The sequence below is a fragment of the Acartia tonsa genome, chromosome 1 (assembly GCF_053477335.1).
Source record: "Acartia tonsa isolate MP-2025a chromosome 1, ASM5347733v1, whole genome shotgun sequence".
NCBI classification, from domain to species: Eukaryota; Metazoa; Arthropoda; class Copepoda; order Calanoida; family Acartiidae; genus Acartia; species Acartia tonsa.
The window spans coordinates 28,100,492-28,119,289 of NC_137260.1; the positions used below are offsets into that span (position 1 = coordinate 28,100,492).

The 18,798-nt window shown below is 33.4% G+C and overlaps 2 protein-coding genes across 5 annotated transcripts in view; both read right to left on the reverse strand.

Annotated features, from left to right (window-relative positions):
* On the reverse strand, positions 1 to 17,103 carry LOC145316776 (uncharacterized). 4 transcript variants are annotated; one of them, XM_080157512.1, is made up of 12 exons: positions 16,997 to 17,103; positions 15,875 to 15,949; positions 14,349 to 14,424; positions 12,812 to 12,940; positions 8,890 to 8,986; positions 7,978 to 8,032; positions 7,388 to 7,490; positions 3,997 to 4,105; positions 3,211 to 3,345; positions 2,734 to 2,816; positions 2,365 to 2,412; positions 1 to 327 (listed from the first exon to the last, which is right to left on the reverse strand). In XM_080157512.1, the coding sequence occupies exons 1-12, from the start codon at positions 17,094 to 17,096 to the stop codon at positions 231 to 233; spliced, it is 1,107 nt and encodes a 368-aa protein (XP_080013638.1). In that variant the 5' UTR covers positions 17,097 to 17,103; the 3' UTR covers positions 1 to 230. The 4 variants fall into 4 exon arrangements, with proteins under 4 accessions (XP_080013638.1, XP_080013654.1, XP_080013645.1 ...); XM_080157528.1 differs by lacking the exon at positions 16,997 to 17,103 and adding an exon at positions 16,795 to 16,976 and having other exon boundaries at positions 2 to 327; XM_080157519.1 differs by having other exon boundaries at positions 5 to 327; positions 12,812 to 12,892.
* Positions 17,048 to 18,798, reverse strand: part of LOC145316770 (uncharacterized) — a 23,560-nt gene continuing 21,809 nt past the window's right edge. The window contains exon 18 of the mRNA XM_080157500.1: positions 17,048 to 18,687. Within this exon, the coding sequence (XP_080013626.1) occupies positions 18,543 to 18,687 (145 nt within the window). The 3' untranslated portion in view covers positions 17,048 to 18,542. The remainder of the gene's footprint in view (positions 18,688 to 18,798) is intronic.

An 18,798-nucleotide genomic window follows, 5' to 3' on the forward strand; every position in this document is an offset into this window, starting at 1 on the left:
ACAAGAACACGGCCTCTGAAAATAAATGCTAGCCAGCCTTAACATAAAGCGTCTTGTCTACCTCTATTGCTATAAAAGTTCTATTTAGTAGGTTGTCTATTTTGGACTTACGGACATAAATATCATATAGTTGCCGCTATGCTTACTTCTGAATTTATAGAAACGAACAGAAGGTACTATATATTATGTAAAGAATTTACAACAAAAAAATTATCACAAATAATACAAAATTAAATGGAAGATTGAGGAATGATGTCTACAACGTTTGCTGCTATGGTGCTGTAGATCTGTTGGCTTGTACTCACGCGACATACAGGACAACTCTCACTAAAAGGATTTTGTGTATATTCTAGATGTTAAGAAATACTGTTTTCTAGTATTTATTCGAATCCGGTGGATAAGAACCGGTTCTCATCAATACGAAAAAAAACTATGTCTAGCATCGTATTATATCCAGCTTTAGCTCGATTTCTTGAAGAATTTGATTTTCCCTATGACAGCTTTCACTGAGTGAACTCATAGAAAAAGTGTATCATGAACAATCCCGATGTAAAACCGAAGTGAATTCCCGAAGTAAATGCCCTAAGTGGACGTCATTTACATATGTGAATTCAATCCTTATGTTACATGGGGAACAGGCTATTCCTTATGTGAATAAGCTGTTTTACCTAAGCTTAGCTGTCAAATAAATGAGTAAATAATCGATTATTACGGGGCATTTGTGCATAACAACAATAATTTCGGGAGGGTAGAATTAAGTAGATATGTTTTTCAAGGTACTTTTGTAGATTAGAATTTAAACACAAATAAAAAAGCTCCAGAAAACTAAAATAAACAATGATTAAAATTTTCTATATGGAAGAAAATATAGAAAATAAAACTCTTTAATTAATTGTAATCCCACCACGGTTTTAATTAATTTCTTCAAGGGGGATGTAACTGCTTTTTTTATGTAGACCATTAACAAACTATAAAAATAAAAGCCTAACATTAGAATTTATTATTAAAAATTCTACAAAAAATTACTAAGTGCTCTCGCAGTGGAAAATTTTTGGAAAAAAATAACATGGTCTTAAATGATACCTACAATATTGTCTGATATGGCAAGAAATGGTGAAAAATTTTTTTTGCCAGTGGCAGCAATTTCAGCAGCTGCAGTTTCTCTAAAAGATAAATATTACAGAGACAAACACTGTCCCTGCAAAAAAGATTTTGTTCAATTATCCTTTGGTACAGACGAACATACAGATAAACATCCTGTTACTTTTGTATTAAGATTTACTCTTTGTATTTTTCTTAATTTATCTACACTCTTTGTAAACTTAATTTGTTTATAAGAGAAAAAAATTTAAGGACATATTTTTATTACCTAAATAATTAAGAAAAGTTATTATATTGATTAAATTATTGTTTCTATAAAATTATATTAATACTTAAAAATAATAGTTATGTTTACTATTATCATTTTATGATTCTATTTCCGGAATTTAGAGAAGAAGACATTTGATAAGATCTTCAAAATGGGCTTTGTGTAAATCAAACTGTTAAAAAAATTGGACAACATAATAATTAAAAATGTGGCAACATTGCTTTTAAATACTTATGACAGCTTTCTTCCCTCAGCTAATTACATATGTGAAAAATACGCACAGCTAACATAAGTATTATTCATGAGACACTTTCTGTAAGTGCGTCATAGGGAATCACTTTCCCTAAGTCAACATAGGTAACACATAAGGAATTTCCCCCTAGTAAACCCTATGTACCAAGCTGTTTGTTCAAGAAATCGAGCTTTTCTTCAAGTATAAAACTGGTTTTAATCTTGTAATTGTACATTCTATATCTGCGAAAAGCTGTTTATAATATGATGCGAGAAATAACTATTCTCGTATTAATTCGAATCCAGTGGATAGGAACCGGTTCTTATCCATACGAAAAAACAATGTCTAGCATCGTATTATATCCAGCTTTCTACGAATATAAAAATGTACAATCATAAGATTAAAACCAATTTTTTAGTCGGTGCCTTCGGCACCTCAGGGCTAAAAAAATCTGGTTTTAATCTTATAATTGTACATTCTATATCCGCGGAAAGCTGTTTCTAATACGATGCGAGAAATAACTATTCCTATTTTGATTAGGAAAAAATTCTTTACTTCTAGCGTTATGTTTTCTCTTATTAAAAGAAAGTACAATACGTCAACAAACTAGAAGCTATTTGCTTTTATGTTATGTGAAACAACCATTTTTATCATTTAAATAATTGTCAATCATAGCATTATTCTTATGAGCATTAAGTCAAACACAAAGATCCTCATCACTTGTGCATGCATGCAGCCTCACTACTCGAAAACTCTGGCTTACCGTTTACAGGAAGAGCATGTTATATGGCCATTGGAACAGCTCGGGATTCTAAATTACAGTCTTATTTAGGAATATTATCTAGTTGGCAGAAAAATTCTTAGGTAGAAAAAGCTTTTTTTGCTAAAGGCTTGATTCCTAACAGACGAAACAAGAGTGACAACAAGACAATAAAAACCCAACAAATTTTGGAAATATGTATGATTCTCTAAGTTTTTGGAAAATCTATGAAAATATTTTTTTGGCGCCATGGCTAAAAGTCCTTAATTTTAACCAACCAGGTAGTTTTTTTTTGACATTTAACATGGTAGGGAAGAGAAGTTTAGGAGTATAAATATATCTTTTTTTTATTAAAGTCAAGAAAATTTTTACCTAGAGTTTTTGGCAGGTAATTCAAGACATACTGGACAGCTTAATTCTGTCTGCAGAGCACTCATTAACTCATTGTACTTCTCCTAATAACAAGGATAATAACATCCACAAGTAGCAAAGCATAAAAAGCAGCTTATAGGTCATGGATGTTTTATACTTAAAGTTAAATATGCTACATAATGAAATGAATGTTGACATGAAATTTCTGCCGTATTTCGTGAATAAGAGCCGATAAAATCACGTTTCTATAAAAACTTTTTAGCAGACGGACTGACATACAGACAGACGTTTTAATTCAGATGCTTTATATCTATAAAATACATATACACAATTACTGAATGAAAAAAAAACTATTAAGGCTAAAGCACTCTTCAAATTATAGGGATAAGAAAAATTCATTTGCTTCTTTATTTTTAAAATTTTAAGAATAATATTATATGGTGAAGCTTCCCTGGTAAATGATGCACCTCATATTACCTGGTAAGACTTTTCTTCAGTGTTTTGGCAGCGTAATATTTCCTTTTCAGCCTTCAGATCGTCAATCTCACGCCTGCACATTTGTCGGATCTCCTCTAGGCTTGAGATTTCATTTCTTAACTCAACCTCTTTAACCTTTAACGGACATAGATATCACTATCAATATATGACAATAAAGGGACTATATTGAAATACAAAATCTAAAGAAACATTCATATATTATAAGATATTTATTGAGGAACTAAAACATTACTTTTTTAAATTTGATTGAAATTTTTAAGTTATATTTCTGATTTTATTTATGTTTATTGATTTATACCACACATCATAAAATATAATTTTCTTTTAATCAAAGCTATAACAGAATGCCAAATCAGAAAACTATCCCTTTCTCTGTAATGTAATTATAAACTCTTTATGTCTAGCGGATACGCCCCTAGAGGCCTATAGGAGTCATAAGGAGGGGGGGAGTTGAATTCCATAACCCAATTTTTCATTTTAGATTTTAAAAAAATTGTGTGGTGGAGTCGACCATCCCCCACCCCATTTTTAATTTTAGTTTTTAAAAAAATATTTTTTTGGGGGGGTAATTATTTTGTAGCGTTGATTTCTCTTGGGAGGGTGGTGGTACCCTTCCACAAAATAGTATAAATCTTCCCGGTACCTATGAGAAGCTACCCTGTAAAGGAGAACCCGATCGATTCAACGGTTAGCATGATTCTTCGGTAAAAACAATAAGACAAAAAGACATCATGTTACTTTATAATAAGGATAAGTTTCCTATACCTTTGTAGTGGCAAGAAGGTTATCACGTTCAGCTTTGAATTTGTTTATTTCCTTTTTTATATTCTCAACAGCTTCAAATGAAACCGGATCATTTCCAGTGCATTCTGATCTAAAATCAAATATCTTAAAAATCTGAGAATAAAAAGATAAAGGAAAAATTTTATTTAGCAAATTGTAAAAGGGGGACGTAACTGAAGCTTTTTTGATGCAGGGGGGGGGTTTTCTCAGGAACCACTTGATGAACCGTGTAAATTTTTTGGACTTAAGCTTTTATGGGTATGAACAACTTTTATGGTAATAAACTAAATTTTGGTTTAGAAGTCATCCCCCTGCCGCCATCCCCTAGCCCTCCGGGGATCAAAAAAACCCTAAAAATGAACCTAACCTTCATTTTCTCAGAAACCATTTGAACAATAGAGATGATTTCTTAAACTTAAGCTTTTATGGTTATAAACTAACTTCTATTTTAGAAGTTACTCCCCTGCCGCCAACCCCTAGCCCTCCGGGGCTCCAAAAAACCCTAAAAATGAACCTAACCTTTATTTTCCCAGAAACCATTTGACCAATAGAGATGATTTCTTAAACTTAAGCTTTTATGGTTATAACCTAACTTCTAGTTTAGAAGTTACTCCCCTGCCGCCAACCCCTAGCCCTCCGGGGCTCAAAAAAACCCTAAAAATAAAGCTAACCTTAATTTTCTCAGAAACCATTCGACCAATAGAGATGATTTCTTAAACTTAAGCTTTTATGCTTATAAACTAACTTTTAGTATAGAAGTCACCCCCCCTGCTGCCAACCCCTAGCCCTCCGGGGCTCAAAAAACCCTAAAAATTGACCTAACCTTATTTTTTTCAGAAACTATTTAATCAAGAGAGATGTTTTCTGTTTTCTTAAACTTAAGCTTTTATGCTTATAAACTAACTTATAGTTTAGAAGTCACTCCCCTGCCGCAAACCCCTAGCCCTCCAGGGCTCAAAAAACCCTACAAATGAACCTAACCTTAATTTTCTCAGAAACCATTTGATCAATAGAGATGATTTCTTAAACTTATGCTTTTATGCTTATAACCTTACTTTTAGTTTAGAAGTCACCCCCCTGCCGCCAACCCTTAGCCCTCCAGGGATCAAAAACCCTACAAATGAACCTAACCTTAATTTTCTCAGAAACCATTTGATCAATAGGGATGATTTCTTAAACTTATGCTTTTATGCTTATAACCTTACTTTTAGTTTAGAAGTCACCCCCCTGCCGCCAACCCTTAGCCCTCCAGGGCTCAAAAACCCTAAAAATGAACCTAACTTTAATTTTCTCAGAAACTATTTGATCAAGAGAGATGATTTCTTAAACTTAAGCTTATATGCTTATAAACTAACTTATAGTTTAGAGGTCACCTCCCTGCCGCAAACCCTTAGCCCTCAGGGGCTCAAAAAACCTCTAGAAATGAACCTAACCTTAATTTTAAAAATCAGCATGTTTTAAATGGGCATTTGGACTTTCCGTTAATAATTATATAGAGTAGCTACGTTTTTAGAATTGTTCCTAAATGATATAGAAATTATCATGCAAAGTTGAAAATCAATAGGACAATAATGATATGTCTAAATTAATGAAAAAAAGCTAACCCTCACAGACCAAACCTAGTTGAAGAAAAGCTTTGCTTTAACAAAATTTTTAATTAACAAAGTATAGAGTCCCAACTCTTTTCCCATAACAGATGAAGTCCAAAATATCTTCTAAACTGAAAGTTAATTTATAAGCATAAAAGCTTAAGTTTAAGAAATCATATCTATTGATCAAATGGTTTCTGAAAATTAAGGTTAGGTTCATTTGTAGGGTTTTTTGAGCCCCGGAGGGCTAGGGGTTTGCGGCAGGGGAGTGACTTCTAAACTATAAGTTAGTTTATTAGCATTACAGCTTAAGTTTAAGCAATTATCTCTATTGATCAAATGGTTTCTGAGAAAATTAAGGTTAGGTTCATTTGTAGGGTTTTTTGAGCCCCATAGGGCTAGGGGTTGGAGGCAGGCTGGTGACTTCTTAACTATAAGTTAGTTTATAAGCATAAAAGTTTTAGTTTAAGAAATCATCTCTATTGGTCAAATGGTTTCTGAGAAAATAAAGGTTAAGTTAATTTTTATGGGTTTTTTGATCCCCGGAGGGCTAGGGGTTTGCGGCAGGGGAGTGACTTCTAAACCAAAAGTTAGTTTATAACCATAAAAGCTTAAGTTTGAAAAATCATCTCTATTGATCAAATTCTGAGAAATTTAAGGTTAGGTTCATTTGTAGGGTTTTTTTGGAGCCCCGGAGGGCTAGGGGTTGGCGGCAGTGGGGTGACTTATAAACTAGAAGTTAGTTTATTAGCATTATAGATCAAGTTTAAGCAATTATCTCTATTGATCAAATGGTTTCTGAGAAAATTAGGGTTAGGTTCATTTTAGGGTATTTTGGAGCCCCGGAGGGCTAGTGGTTGGAGGCAGTGGAGTGACTTCTAAACTATAAATAGTTTACAAGAAGCTTAAGTTTAAGAAATCATCTCTATTGATCAAATAGTTTCTGAGAAAATAAAGGTTTGGTTCATTTATGGTTTTTTTGATCCCCGGAGGGCTAGGGGTTGGCAGCAGGGGGGTGACTTCTAAACCAAAATTTAGTTTATAACTATAAAAGCTTAGATTTAAGAAATCATCTCTATTGGTCGAATGGTTTCTGAGAAAATTAAGGTTAGGTTCATTTTTAGGGTTTTTTGGAGCCCCGGAGGGCTAGGGGTTGGCGACAGGGGGGTGACTTCTAGACCAAAAGCTAGTTTATAACCATAAAAGCTTAAGTTAAAGAAATCATCTATTGGTCGAATGGTTTCTGAGAAAATTAAGGTTAGGTTCATTTTTAGGGGTTTTTGAGCCCCGGAGGGCTAGGGGTTGGCGGCATGAGAGTAACTTTTAAACTAGAAGTTAGTTTATAACCATAAAAGCTTAAGTCTAAGAAATCATCCCTATTGGTCAAATGGTTTCTGAGAAAATTAAGGTTAGGTTCATTTTTAGGGGGTTTTTGAGCCCCGTGGGGCTAGGGGGTGGGGGTAGGGGGTTGACTTTGAAACCATAAGATGTTCATACCCATAAAAGCTTAAGTCCAAAAAATTTACACGGTTCATCAAGTGGTTCGTGAGAAAACCCCCCCCCCTGCATCAAAAAAGCTTCAGTTACGTCCCCCTTAATGCCTTTTAAGTTGATTCACCCCCCCGGCCCCCCCCCCCTCCTTAAATTTACTTAGACTTATTTTCGATCGGAGTAAAAAGGACTAAATATACATTTACATAATTTCTTTACCATTTTAAAAGTTGCCATTCCAGATAAAATTCTAGATACTAAAGCTATTTGATTATTTTTATTCTATATCATACCTGTTCTTAGTTGAATCACCTTGCCCATAGCCCGTAGTTTGCAGACAAACTTCAGCATTTTCAAATAATCGTAAACTTGACACCAAGGCTTGCTCTGTGTTTACTTAACAAAATAAACTCTATTATTAACAAACAGGCTTAGAATTTTATGGAAAGTCAATTTTATACTGGCATCTCAGAACTGCAGTCTATCTGCAATGCCTGAATAAACATTTTATTTGCATGGTTTTATCTATATAAAATAGTCAGCATATACGCCAGTGGTAAGGTTGTTATTGTCTCAAGCCAAAGATATCAGAAAATACTAGACCTGATTTGTTTACTTTTCAGGGAAGCTTAATAAATGTCTTTGCATGGTTTTAGGCTTTTTTTCCAGACCTTCCATACCCTCCCTTACAGGTAATGTGCGAAGCAACTAGTATTACATCAGTTATTATACAGGATTTTCTTTAGCGGTTTGAATGGTTTTATGCTGGCTAATCAAACGTACTTTGGTTCATGAAGAATCAAGATTTGCATTAAAATTCTGATAATGAAATACAAGGGACATTTATCGAAATAAAAATAAGTTAAAACATAAAAATACAAACCCAAAATATTGCAAGACTCTTTAATCTGAGACACCAAGATTGCAGTGTCGGCTAGCTAGAAGCAAAATATAAGCATATAAGGGGAGGGGGTCGGATCTGACACTTATGCGTAAACAGGGAGCATAGGCTTTGTCTTATGAGTGAGAGGATAGGTTATTAAAGAAAAAAGTGTATTTTTGGGGTGTATTTTTCTTATAATTAAAAAATTTTTGGATTTGGCCTCCAGGTTCAGGTGCTCCAGGCCTCCAGGTTGTCTCTGGACGGGTAAAAATGAAAAAAAAATTTTTTGAAGAGATTAAGTTCGACAAAATACATCTTTTATCTTCAAATATGTTAATATAACATTCAAAAGGATGAATATTTTGTTTTATAATTTGACTTATAACTCTTCAAACAATTTTTTTTTCATTTTTACCTGTCCAGAGACAACCTGGAGGCATGCAGCACCTGAACCTGGTGGTTAAATCCAATTTTTTTTAAATATAAGGAAAATACACCCCAAAAGTAAACTTTTTTCTTTTATAACCTATCCTTTCACTCCTAAGACAAAGCCTATGCTCCCTATTTACGCAAAAGTGTCAGATCCGACCCCCCCCCCCCCCCCCTATTCTTTCTTCTGCCATTGTGACAGCAGTCCCATATTGTTTTCCCATATTCCTTAAACTACACTAATTACCTTCCATAAATCAAATAATATATAGTTAAGCACAGAAATCCCCCCCTCCTCCCTTCCATATTTTTAAATACATAGAAAAAAAAAGGTGGGAGAGCTTGGTTTGTTCATTGTTTTATGTCAGGTTAATCGTGTAATGGAAAGCCCCGCAGGCCAAAAAAAAATTTATTATTAAGACATTTCATAAAACATTTTTAAGTGGTTGTTGCCGTCCTCTTTTTATACAAGGTCAAACTTACTTTGTCAGCAAAATCATAAAGAATTCCTTGATATTCACCAGGAGAGGTATCTGTCAAGGCCAAATGTCTTTCCAAACTTCCAGCCATATTTTTCAAACTAAAATGTTTATTTTCTTAAAGCTACTAATCAAAATCTTCAAATGTATAAAACATTTTTATTTTAAGCTACAATTCAATGGGGTACTTGCATTTTAACAGTTTAAATCAGATTCATTAGGGAATTGATCAATTCAAAAACTGTCTAGAACGTTGTCTTTACTGTTTTAGATCAATAACTTGAAAGATTCTTTGTAAAGTTTCCTTCTTAAGAGAACTAATTATGTCAATATTAAAGGAACAAAGGGGGGGGGGGGGCGTAATGACATAAGCTCTTAAACCGTGAGCAAAATGGTCTAAATATTGAGCTAGACCCTTCAAACTTGATATATAAGCCTAGTCCTATAGGTATTACATCTAAATGGCAAAAAAATTCAAAATTTTTTATTTTTAGGTTAGGTTAGGTAAGAAAAACCCTGCGGAAATGGGGTTTTTGGGCTTTTTTTTGGTCTATTTTGATGTGGAACTTGCCTTAAATTGTTTTTTCTTAGGGTTTTAACTTAAATACACTGTATCTATTCATATGGACATTATTTAAGATGATTCAGCAAGTCGGGGACCGACCCCAGGGGGCTAAGTGGGTGGCCCGCAGGGGTTAAGTTCATTTTTTCCAATATATTTGTTGTGATACATCAAATTATAGGTTTTTTAGGTCAAGGAACTCAAATTCAGAGCTAAAATAAGCATTAGACTAATCTGAAGCTAGCCCCAGCGGGCTAGGTTGGTGGCCCGCAGGGGTTAAGTGCATTTTTTCTAATATATATCTTGTTATATATCAAACTATAGGTTTTTTTGGTCAAGAAACTCAAATTCTGAGTGAAAATTAGCATTAGACTGACCTGAAGGTAACCCCTCCCCGGGCTAGGTTGGTTTTCTGCAGGGCTTAAGAGCATTTACCTAACCTAACCTAGAAACTTACTTATATTTTTACAGGTTTTTTCTTGAATAAACTGTGTCTATTAATGAAGACTTTATTTAAGATGATCCAGCAAGTCGGGGACTGACCCCAGCGGGCTAGGTGGGTGGCCCGCAGGGGTTAAGTGCATTTTCCCCAATATATATGATGTGATACATCAAATGATTTTTATGATTTTTAGGTCAAAGAACTCAAATTCAGAGCTAAAATAAGCATTAGAATAATCTGAAGCTAACCCTAGCGGGCTGGCTGGGTTGCCCACAGGGCTTAAGTGCATTTTACCTAAGCTAACCTAGAAACTTACATTTATTATTTTTTTTAGGTTTTTTTCTAGAATAAACTGTCCATTCATGAGGACCTTATTTCAGATGATTCAGCAAGTCGAAGACCGACCCCAGCGGGCTAGGTAGGTGGCATGCAGGGGTTAAGTGCATTTTCTCCAATATATATGTTGTGATAAATCCAATTATAATTGTTTTTTAGGTCAAAGAACTCAAATTCAGAGCTGAAATAAGCATTAGACTAATCTGAAGCTAACCCCAGCGGGCTAGATAGGTAGCCCACAGGGCTTAAGTGCATTTTACCTAACCTAACCTAGAAACTTACATTTAATATTTTTTTTAGGTTTTTTTTCAAATAAACTGTCCATTCATGAGGACCTTATTTCAGATGATCCAGCAAGTCGAAGACCGACCCCAGCGGGCTAGGTGGGTGTCCCTCAGGGGTTCAATGCATTTTTTTTAAAAGTACGTGTTGTCAATTGTCATACATCCAACTATAGGTTTTTAAGGTCAAGAAACTCAAATTTACAGCTAATAAAAGCATCAGAATAATCTGAAGCTAGCCCCAGCGGGCTAGGTGGGTTGCCTGCAAGTCTTAAATGCATTTTACCTAACCTAACCTAGAACCTTACTTGTTTTTTATGGTTTTTTTTCTGGAATAAACTGTGTCTATTTATTAGAACATTATTTTAGATTTAAGACCCCAGCAGGCTAGGTGCGTGGCCCGCAGGGGTTAAGTGCATTTTTAGTTGTCATACATAAAATTATAGGTTTTTTAGGTCCAGAAATTCAAAGGGGTAGTTTCACGAAATGCATTTGAACTACATATTTTTTCCTGGTTAATTGGTTAAACTACATTTATATGGCATATATTTGAAAGAATTTAAATTTTGATAGTACAATGTTAGCGGTGGAAGAATTTAATATGCAAATAGGATACAATTTTTTAATTTAATGTATACCACATACCACGAAAAAACTAGCATCAGGTTGCTATTGTGTTTTTTTAGCTCCAAATTGACTTTAAAAACCTATAGTTTGATGTATAACAACACATAATTTGGAAAATTTACTCCTGCAGGCCACCCACCTAATCCGCGGGGGTTAGCCTTAGGTCAGTCTAATGCTTAAAATAGCTCTGAATTTGAGTTTCTTGACATAAAAAACCTATAATTTGATGTATGACAACACATACTTTAGAAAAAATGCACTACACCCCTGTGGGCCACCCACCTAGCCCGCTGGGGTCGGTCCCCAACTTGCTGGATTATCTAAAATAATGTCCTCATTAATAGACACAGTTTATTCAAGGAAAAAAAACAAAAAGAATAAGTAAGTTTCTAGATTATGTTAGGTAAAATTCACATAAGCCCTGTGGAAAATCTACCTCGCCCGCAGGGGTTAGCTTTAGGTAAGTCTTATGACAATTTTAGCTCTGAATTTGAGTTTCTTGACCTTAAAAACCTTTATTTTAATATATAACAAGATCTATATTGGAAATAATGCGTTTAACCCCTGCAGGCCACCAACCTAGCCCGCTGGGGCTAGTTTCAGATTAGTCTTATGCTAATTCTAGCTCTGAATTTGGGTTAACTCACCTAAAAAACTTATAATTTGATGTATCGCAACATATATATTGGGAAAAATGCACTTAACCCCTGCGGGCCACCCACCTAGCCCGCTGGGGTCGGTCCCCGACTTGCTGGATTATCTTAAATAAAGTCCTCATTAATAGACACAGTTTATTCAAGAAAAAAACCTGTAAAAATATAAGTAAGTTTCTAGGTTAGGTTAGGTAAATGCTCTTAAGCCCTGCAGAAAACCAACCTAGCCCGGGGGGGGGGGGGGTTACCTTCAGGTCAGTCTAATGCTAATTTTCGCTCAGAATTTGAGTTTCTTGACCTAAAAAACCTATAGTTTGATATATAACAAGATATATATTAGAAAAAATGCTCTTAACCCCTGCGGGCCACCAACCTAGCCCGCTGGGGCTAGCTTCAGATTAGTCTAATGCTTATTTTAGCTCTGAATTTGAGTTCCTTGACCTAAAAAACCTATAATTTGATGTATCAAAACAAATATATTAGAAAAAAATGAACTGAACCCCTGCGGGCCACCCACTTAGCCCCCTGGGGTCGGTCCCCGACTTGCTGAATCATCTTAAATAATGTCCATATGAATAGATACAGTGTATTTAAGTTTAAACCCTAAGAAAAAATAATTTAAGGCAAGTTTCCACATTAAAATAGACCAAAAAAAGCCCAAAAACCCCATTTCCGCAGGGTTTTTCTTACCTAACCTAAAAATAAAAAATTTTGAATTTTTTTGCCATTTAGATGTAATACCTATAGGACTAGGCTTATATATCAAGTTTGAAGGGTCTAGCTCAATATTTAGACCATTTTGCTCACGGTTTAAGAGCTTATGTCATTACGCCCCCCCCCCTTATAATTATTACTCTAAGAGCACTTTAAAGAAAGGTAATGTCTTTTTAATAAAAGGGTAATATCTACCTTAGACCTAAAGACAGCTCATTTGCAAGGTAAATCCAATCAGGCCAAAAGGTTAAAAAGTTTTAGTATATAGACACACCCGCAGACATTCTATCTCTTTTATGTTAGAATATTACCTGGATTCTATAAGTCCATGATACTGATCATCATTTTGGCGTACTTTCAGAACATTTTCCTGGCATACTTTCAAATTCTCTCTAAGTGTTTTATTAACAATATTTATCAAACACTTTTTTGCTTCTCGACTTGAATTATGAATTAAGAGTTAATTTTAGGGTTTTGGAAATCTTAGTCGATATATTATTATTCAGACATCTAGAGAAATTAAATTCTTTTTTCAAGATTGAATTTTTTTATTAGGTATATCTACCTATCAATCTTGAAAAATAAATTCAGTCTGAATAATGTGTAAAATTCATAGGGTGAGGCGGGGCATTACCGGTAATTTTTTTGGTTTTTTGAAAAAAAAATGGGGTAAATATTAATATTTTTTAATGGGACCAAGACCATTAGAAAGCTTACGGAAAGGACTATCAGGTCCTAATAGGACGTTATCCTAGGACTTTTAGAAGTTTGTCATAATTGGACTCAAAGAAATTACCGATAAATGCCCCACGGTGGGGCATTGTGGGTAACGTCTTTTCAACCAAAAAAAAATCGATGAAAAACGGCCAAACGGCCAGTCAAACATAAATAATCATAATTAGTATAGGTTATAGGGATTATCCACAAAAATTTTCATAAAGATCGGACTATTCCTTCTATGTCAAAAATCATTTTTTTTAAAAGACGAGAAATTTCGATTTTTTTTTCACAAAAATTTTCTTAAAAATAAAATTTAAATTTTTTTATATTTAAAAACCTGTTCTATTCCCTTTTTGGCCTAATTCTTAAAAAGCCCATATTGAATTTTAGGTTTTACCAAAGAAAACCTGAAAATTGATCTTAAAAATCGAATTTGAATTTTTTTTCGACGTTACCGAAAAATACCCCGCGTTAACTTTGGTCATTTTTGAAAAAAATATTAACTCTACAGTTAAGCTCTCAACGGATTTGGAAAGAGCGGGCAATTCTTAGTTCAAAAGGTTTTAACGGATCAGTTCTAGGTCTTACCAATTTTTGTGTAGGTCGATCTTTATACACCTAGGTGAAAAAAATTTTGGAAGAAAAAAAATTTTCGTCCGACTTTGAGACCCAAAAAGTACCCTTAAAATTCATCTCACAAAAATTTCATTTTATACTTTTTTTTAGGCAATTTAATAAGGAACAAATTTGCTTTTATGTTTTTTTTCTGTCAGTCGATGAGAACATGGAGAAAAATGTCATTTTCTGAAGGTGGGTAAAAAATTACCGGTAATGCCCCTTACCGGTTAATGCCCCGCTTGACCCTAGGTATTTTGTTGGAAAATATCTAAATTAAATGTTTTGAAAATGTCAAGATGTTACTAAATATTCAGAAATTACACAAGGACTAAAACCAAGTTTAAGATATGAAAAAGTCAAGAGAGAAATACATGGGATTCATTTTCGCTTAGACTGATTGTTAAAAAAATATAATTAGAAGCAGTAACACTTTATTTTAATTAGTCTAACAGGGATGAGTTAGTAAGTATATTATAATAATTATATAATAATTATAATTAATATACTTACTTGAGCTCTTGATTTAAGGCCAACGAAGGAAGTGTTGATTCCAGTGATTCAACATTGTTTACTCTCACAAGGATTTCTTTCGTTAAAATTAAACATAATTTATATTTACCAGATTCAAAACAAATTTTTATAAATAACTAGCGACTAGGCCCCGGCCTATAGGCCCCATGTCAACACTCAACTTTCAATATTAGTTTTAAAAGAAAAGTAAACGATTTTTTTGAGGGTGGGATATTTTTCCCAAGGGCTTTATTTCTTTGGAGAGTAGAGATACCCTCTCTTAAAATAATTATAATCATGTCGTGGACCAGTGAGAAGCTTTACTTGAAGGAGAAGCATATTGGTCAGCTGTATCTTGAGCTATTACAGACAAACATCCTGTTGCTTTTATATGGATAATATAAGGCTGACACATTTTTCCATACAAATTAAGTCCAAAATTAGAGGTTATAGTTCAGGGATATCTTCACAAGAAATTTCTAAAGCACATCTTAAGTGGTTAATTGACATTGTCGACATCATATAGGGACGGATCAATAACATATTGTGAGTTAAATAAAATAGCCAAAAAACCATCCCAACGACATTGTAAAAAATTCCTAAAATGGAAAATTCCATCGGTTCCTTAACTCTTAACGTTCGACTTTTCAAATATGGGTATTGGGTATGACACATAACTGAGAGTTTTTAAATACTCCATCCTGGCGGGCACAGGATGTCAGCAAACCTGGCAGGGTCATCCAGGTAAAGAGCAAAAATATTTTTTTGACTTAAACAAAGCATTTTATCTTACCAAAATACTAAATTATCCTCTAGTAGTATATCCTTGTATTAAATATAGGCGTTCAAGTAAATTTCATGTTCTAAGGATGATCCTACAGGTCTTCAGAAATCTTTAAAAACCTACTGTGACCGCAATTTTTTTCCACCGACTGCGGCGGCTGGCAGCTTCCAAGTGCAGCTGCGGCGAAATTAATGTTTTAAAATTTCTAATAAAAAATTTACATAAAGATAAACATTTTCTGAAAAAAAAATATTTTTCTAGCTTCAAAAATTAGAAAGTTAGAGCCGTTTGTTATTTTTAAGTAAAAAATAACCTAAAAACAAAGGTTGTTAAATAAAAGTGTAAAGGAAGCGAAATTTGACTTTGACTCAATTAAAGTCGGAAATTCATTATCAAACAGGGGGACATGCACAAAAATATTTAGCCTTCTAGCTCTAATGGGAGCTGAGATAATAGGGGGGGGGGGGCGTTAAACGCACCCCCCCCCCCCCCCCCCGACCGATAAAGGTGCGGCTAGGGGCCCAACTGTTCAGGGTTAACCCTCCACATTCAATTTCAGGTTTAAAAAGAAAAAGTAAAGAACAAATTTTTGAGATAGGTTTTTTTTATGGTCGATATCTCTTGGGAGGGTGGAGAAACCTCCTTCCAAAATAGTTCTAAACCTTCTTTAACCTATAAAAAGCTGTTACTGAGAATTTAGGCTACAGCACACATCCTATTACTTTTATATAAAGATAATTACTTGGTCTAGCACCCAAACTCATGTCGATTGTTTGGATTTCATCAAGATCTTCTTCCAAATTTTCATTGAACAATCCTGATAGCAAAATTCATTGAATATTCCTAGTTTCAAAAATTTATTGAACAATCCTGGGTGAATAATTAAAGATTATTAGATGAAACACCTTATGTTATAAATCTTACAAAATTTCTTCTGTATATTTTTAAAAGCAAAGCTTTTCTATAATTAGAGTCAGTCCGTCCGTCCGTACGTCACAGTTAGCTTTTTTTGTTAATTTAAACATGTTAGAATTGTCCTATCGATTCCAATCTTTGCATGATGATTCCTGTAGTAGTTAGGTACAATTAAGACAGCGTAGCAACTCTAGAATCAATACCAGAATGTCCGTAAGTCCATTTTAAACATGTCGATTTTTAACTTTTTTGAGAACAAATTTTTGTATGTTAAAATACCTAATCGGATTTTTCTGATTTTTTTGAAAACTGACTCCTATTACAACAAGTTACAATGTTATAAGCGAAGCATCTCTATAAACAAGTCCCATAAATGTAAGTATGTCCTTACACAGTATCATCTATTTATGCAGTTTTGCAACAAATTTACTTACAATGTTGTTTGTACTGATGCATTAATATTCTGCTAATTCAGTTCTGACAATATACAAGTGTTAATGCTCATTTGTCCTTCCATTTCAGAGCTTTACTTTTATGTATGTTGTCATCCTTGTTTTAAAACACCTATATAACTGCAGCCACTTTTTTCTAGCTAGCCTAAACCTAAGCCGAAATGGACATTGTAACGACCAACACGGTTTTAAACGGGCTATTTTATAATTGTCTTATTAACTTCAAACTTGGCATAATGACAATTTAAAAATTAGGTATTTATTCGAAAATGTTGCAATTCAGTAATTACACTACCTTAATAGATCAATTGTAAGATTAAGAACTAATGCTTCAACAAAGATATTATCACAAATATAACTAAAGCATTAAATATTATTTTTATCTTTAGTTCTAGAGACGTCCAGATAGCATTCAATGGTAATATAATCATGCAACAAGTAATAAGTTAACTGTGATATCACAATGACAAGACTTTAGAACTAACAACTTCTCTCACCTTGTAACCCATCATAGAAAACATCACTGAGATCAGACATTTTTATTCTAACTTGACAACAAAAGTTTAAATGATTAATACAAGTTATTAATTGCAACATATGTAGATTAATCACACCTCTCCTAAATAAAGTGTTGGATTTAAAATGTAATTAAAAGTGTTCAGGCAACGTAACAATTGTTAGATGTAGACCTGTACCTAATAACCAATTAAATAAATACAATTTCAAAGCTGTAGCATTAGCTAAATAACAGTATACCTTTAATGTTTAAAACCGTTACAAATATCTAATTGGAAGGGACTAAGTCGGTTAAATAAACCTTTAAAAAGTAATTCGAAGCTACAAACGAAGAATTACATTCGAATTTCGAGAAAGGTTAGTTTTAAAAACCAGACTTATAATTAGAGAGAGGTGTATGTAGAGAAAGCTCTTATTACGCATACACATGTTAACTTTTGTAAATGAATATGAGCAACTGATTTAGTTGCAAAAAAAACTCTGCAAAATAAACAAATTTTAGGAATATTCAAACATAAATTTAAGGAAATTACAAGGGAAGAAACATAATTATAAATATACAGGCTTTTGACAGAACACTTATTCTTTAATTTTTAATCTATTGAAACACTTTTTAGTTGACAATTTTTGTTATTCAAGATTAAGAAGAATTGTAATGGAAATAACATAAATAGTATTTCAGATAAATTGTCTAATCCTTGAGGAGGATAAAAATTGCTTACCAACATGAAATATATGATAAGTTTATCAAATGCATAAACAAACATATCAAATTAAGTTGAAATTAAACATCTTTAGCCCTTTTAAAACAAGTTTTTAATTACAGAGCAAGGGGTGTATATTCTGAATTGTATCTTGATAGGGGGGGAGGGCCCAGGGGGAATGAAAAAATAAATAATACTAAAACATCTGCTGATAATATTATCAAAATAAAATTAAAAATCTGACCAAAAACGCCAAAGATATGGGGAAATATTTGAAAAATTAGCAAAAAGTTACTTGATCTCTCATCTACTGACACAAAAATTAGAGATATACAATACACCTACAAAGGGATCTCAAAATTAACTTAAACGCATAAAAATAATATTTTGATTTTAAGATTTATTGACATGATAACGATAATACACACACATGGCAGATCACTGGTTATTAATATTACATAAAAATTTTCATAATGTGTAACAGAAAAAAAAAATTAGCAGGATTTTTTGTGCTTGATTTCATTTTTGAAAAAAATTGGAAAGGTACAGAATTTAATTTATTATAATGATTGTGAATTCGTTGTTAAAATTTTTTTCCACAATCCACTTATTCAGAAAATTTCAGACCAAATTCAAAACATTGTTATCTAAAAAACAAAACAAACCCAAAGCCTACTGCTGTTTAAGTGAATAACAGGTATTACAAATTAAAGAGACTAGGTATATATAAAGTTATACAAACAAACGGAGAGTAAATATATAATCAAACTTTTTACAAAATATTAGTAATTTTAGGAGCGTAGCTGCTCCTATGAACTAACACCTAAGCTGATCTTTCGTTCTTGGTTTTCATTTTTTTGCGAGGATTTTTTTGCCTAGGTTTTCCTGCAACTGTTACGGACGACTTGCTGATAGGCTTGGTAATGCTTAGTGATGGCATTGACTTTCCAGGTGTAGTTGATGGTGACCTTATCAACAAAGTATTTCAAATAATGCATTTTCAAATATAAAAACTATCTGAACAATTTCACACAATTTTGAACAACTTTGCTTTCATAAAGTTCTTCATAAAACCACTC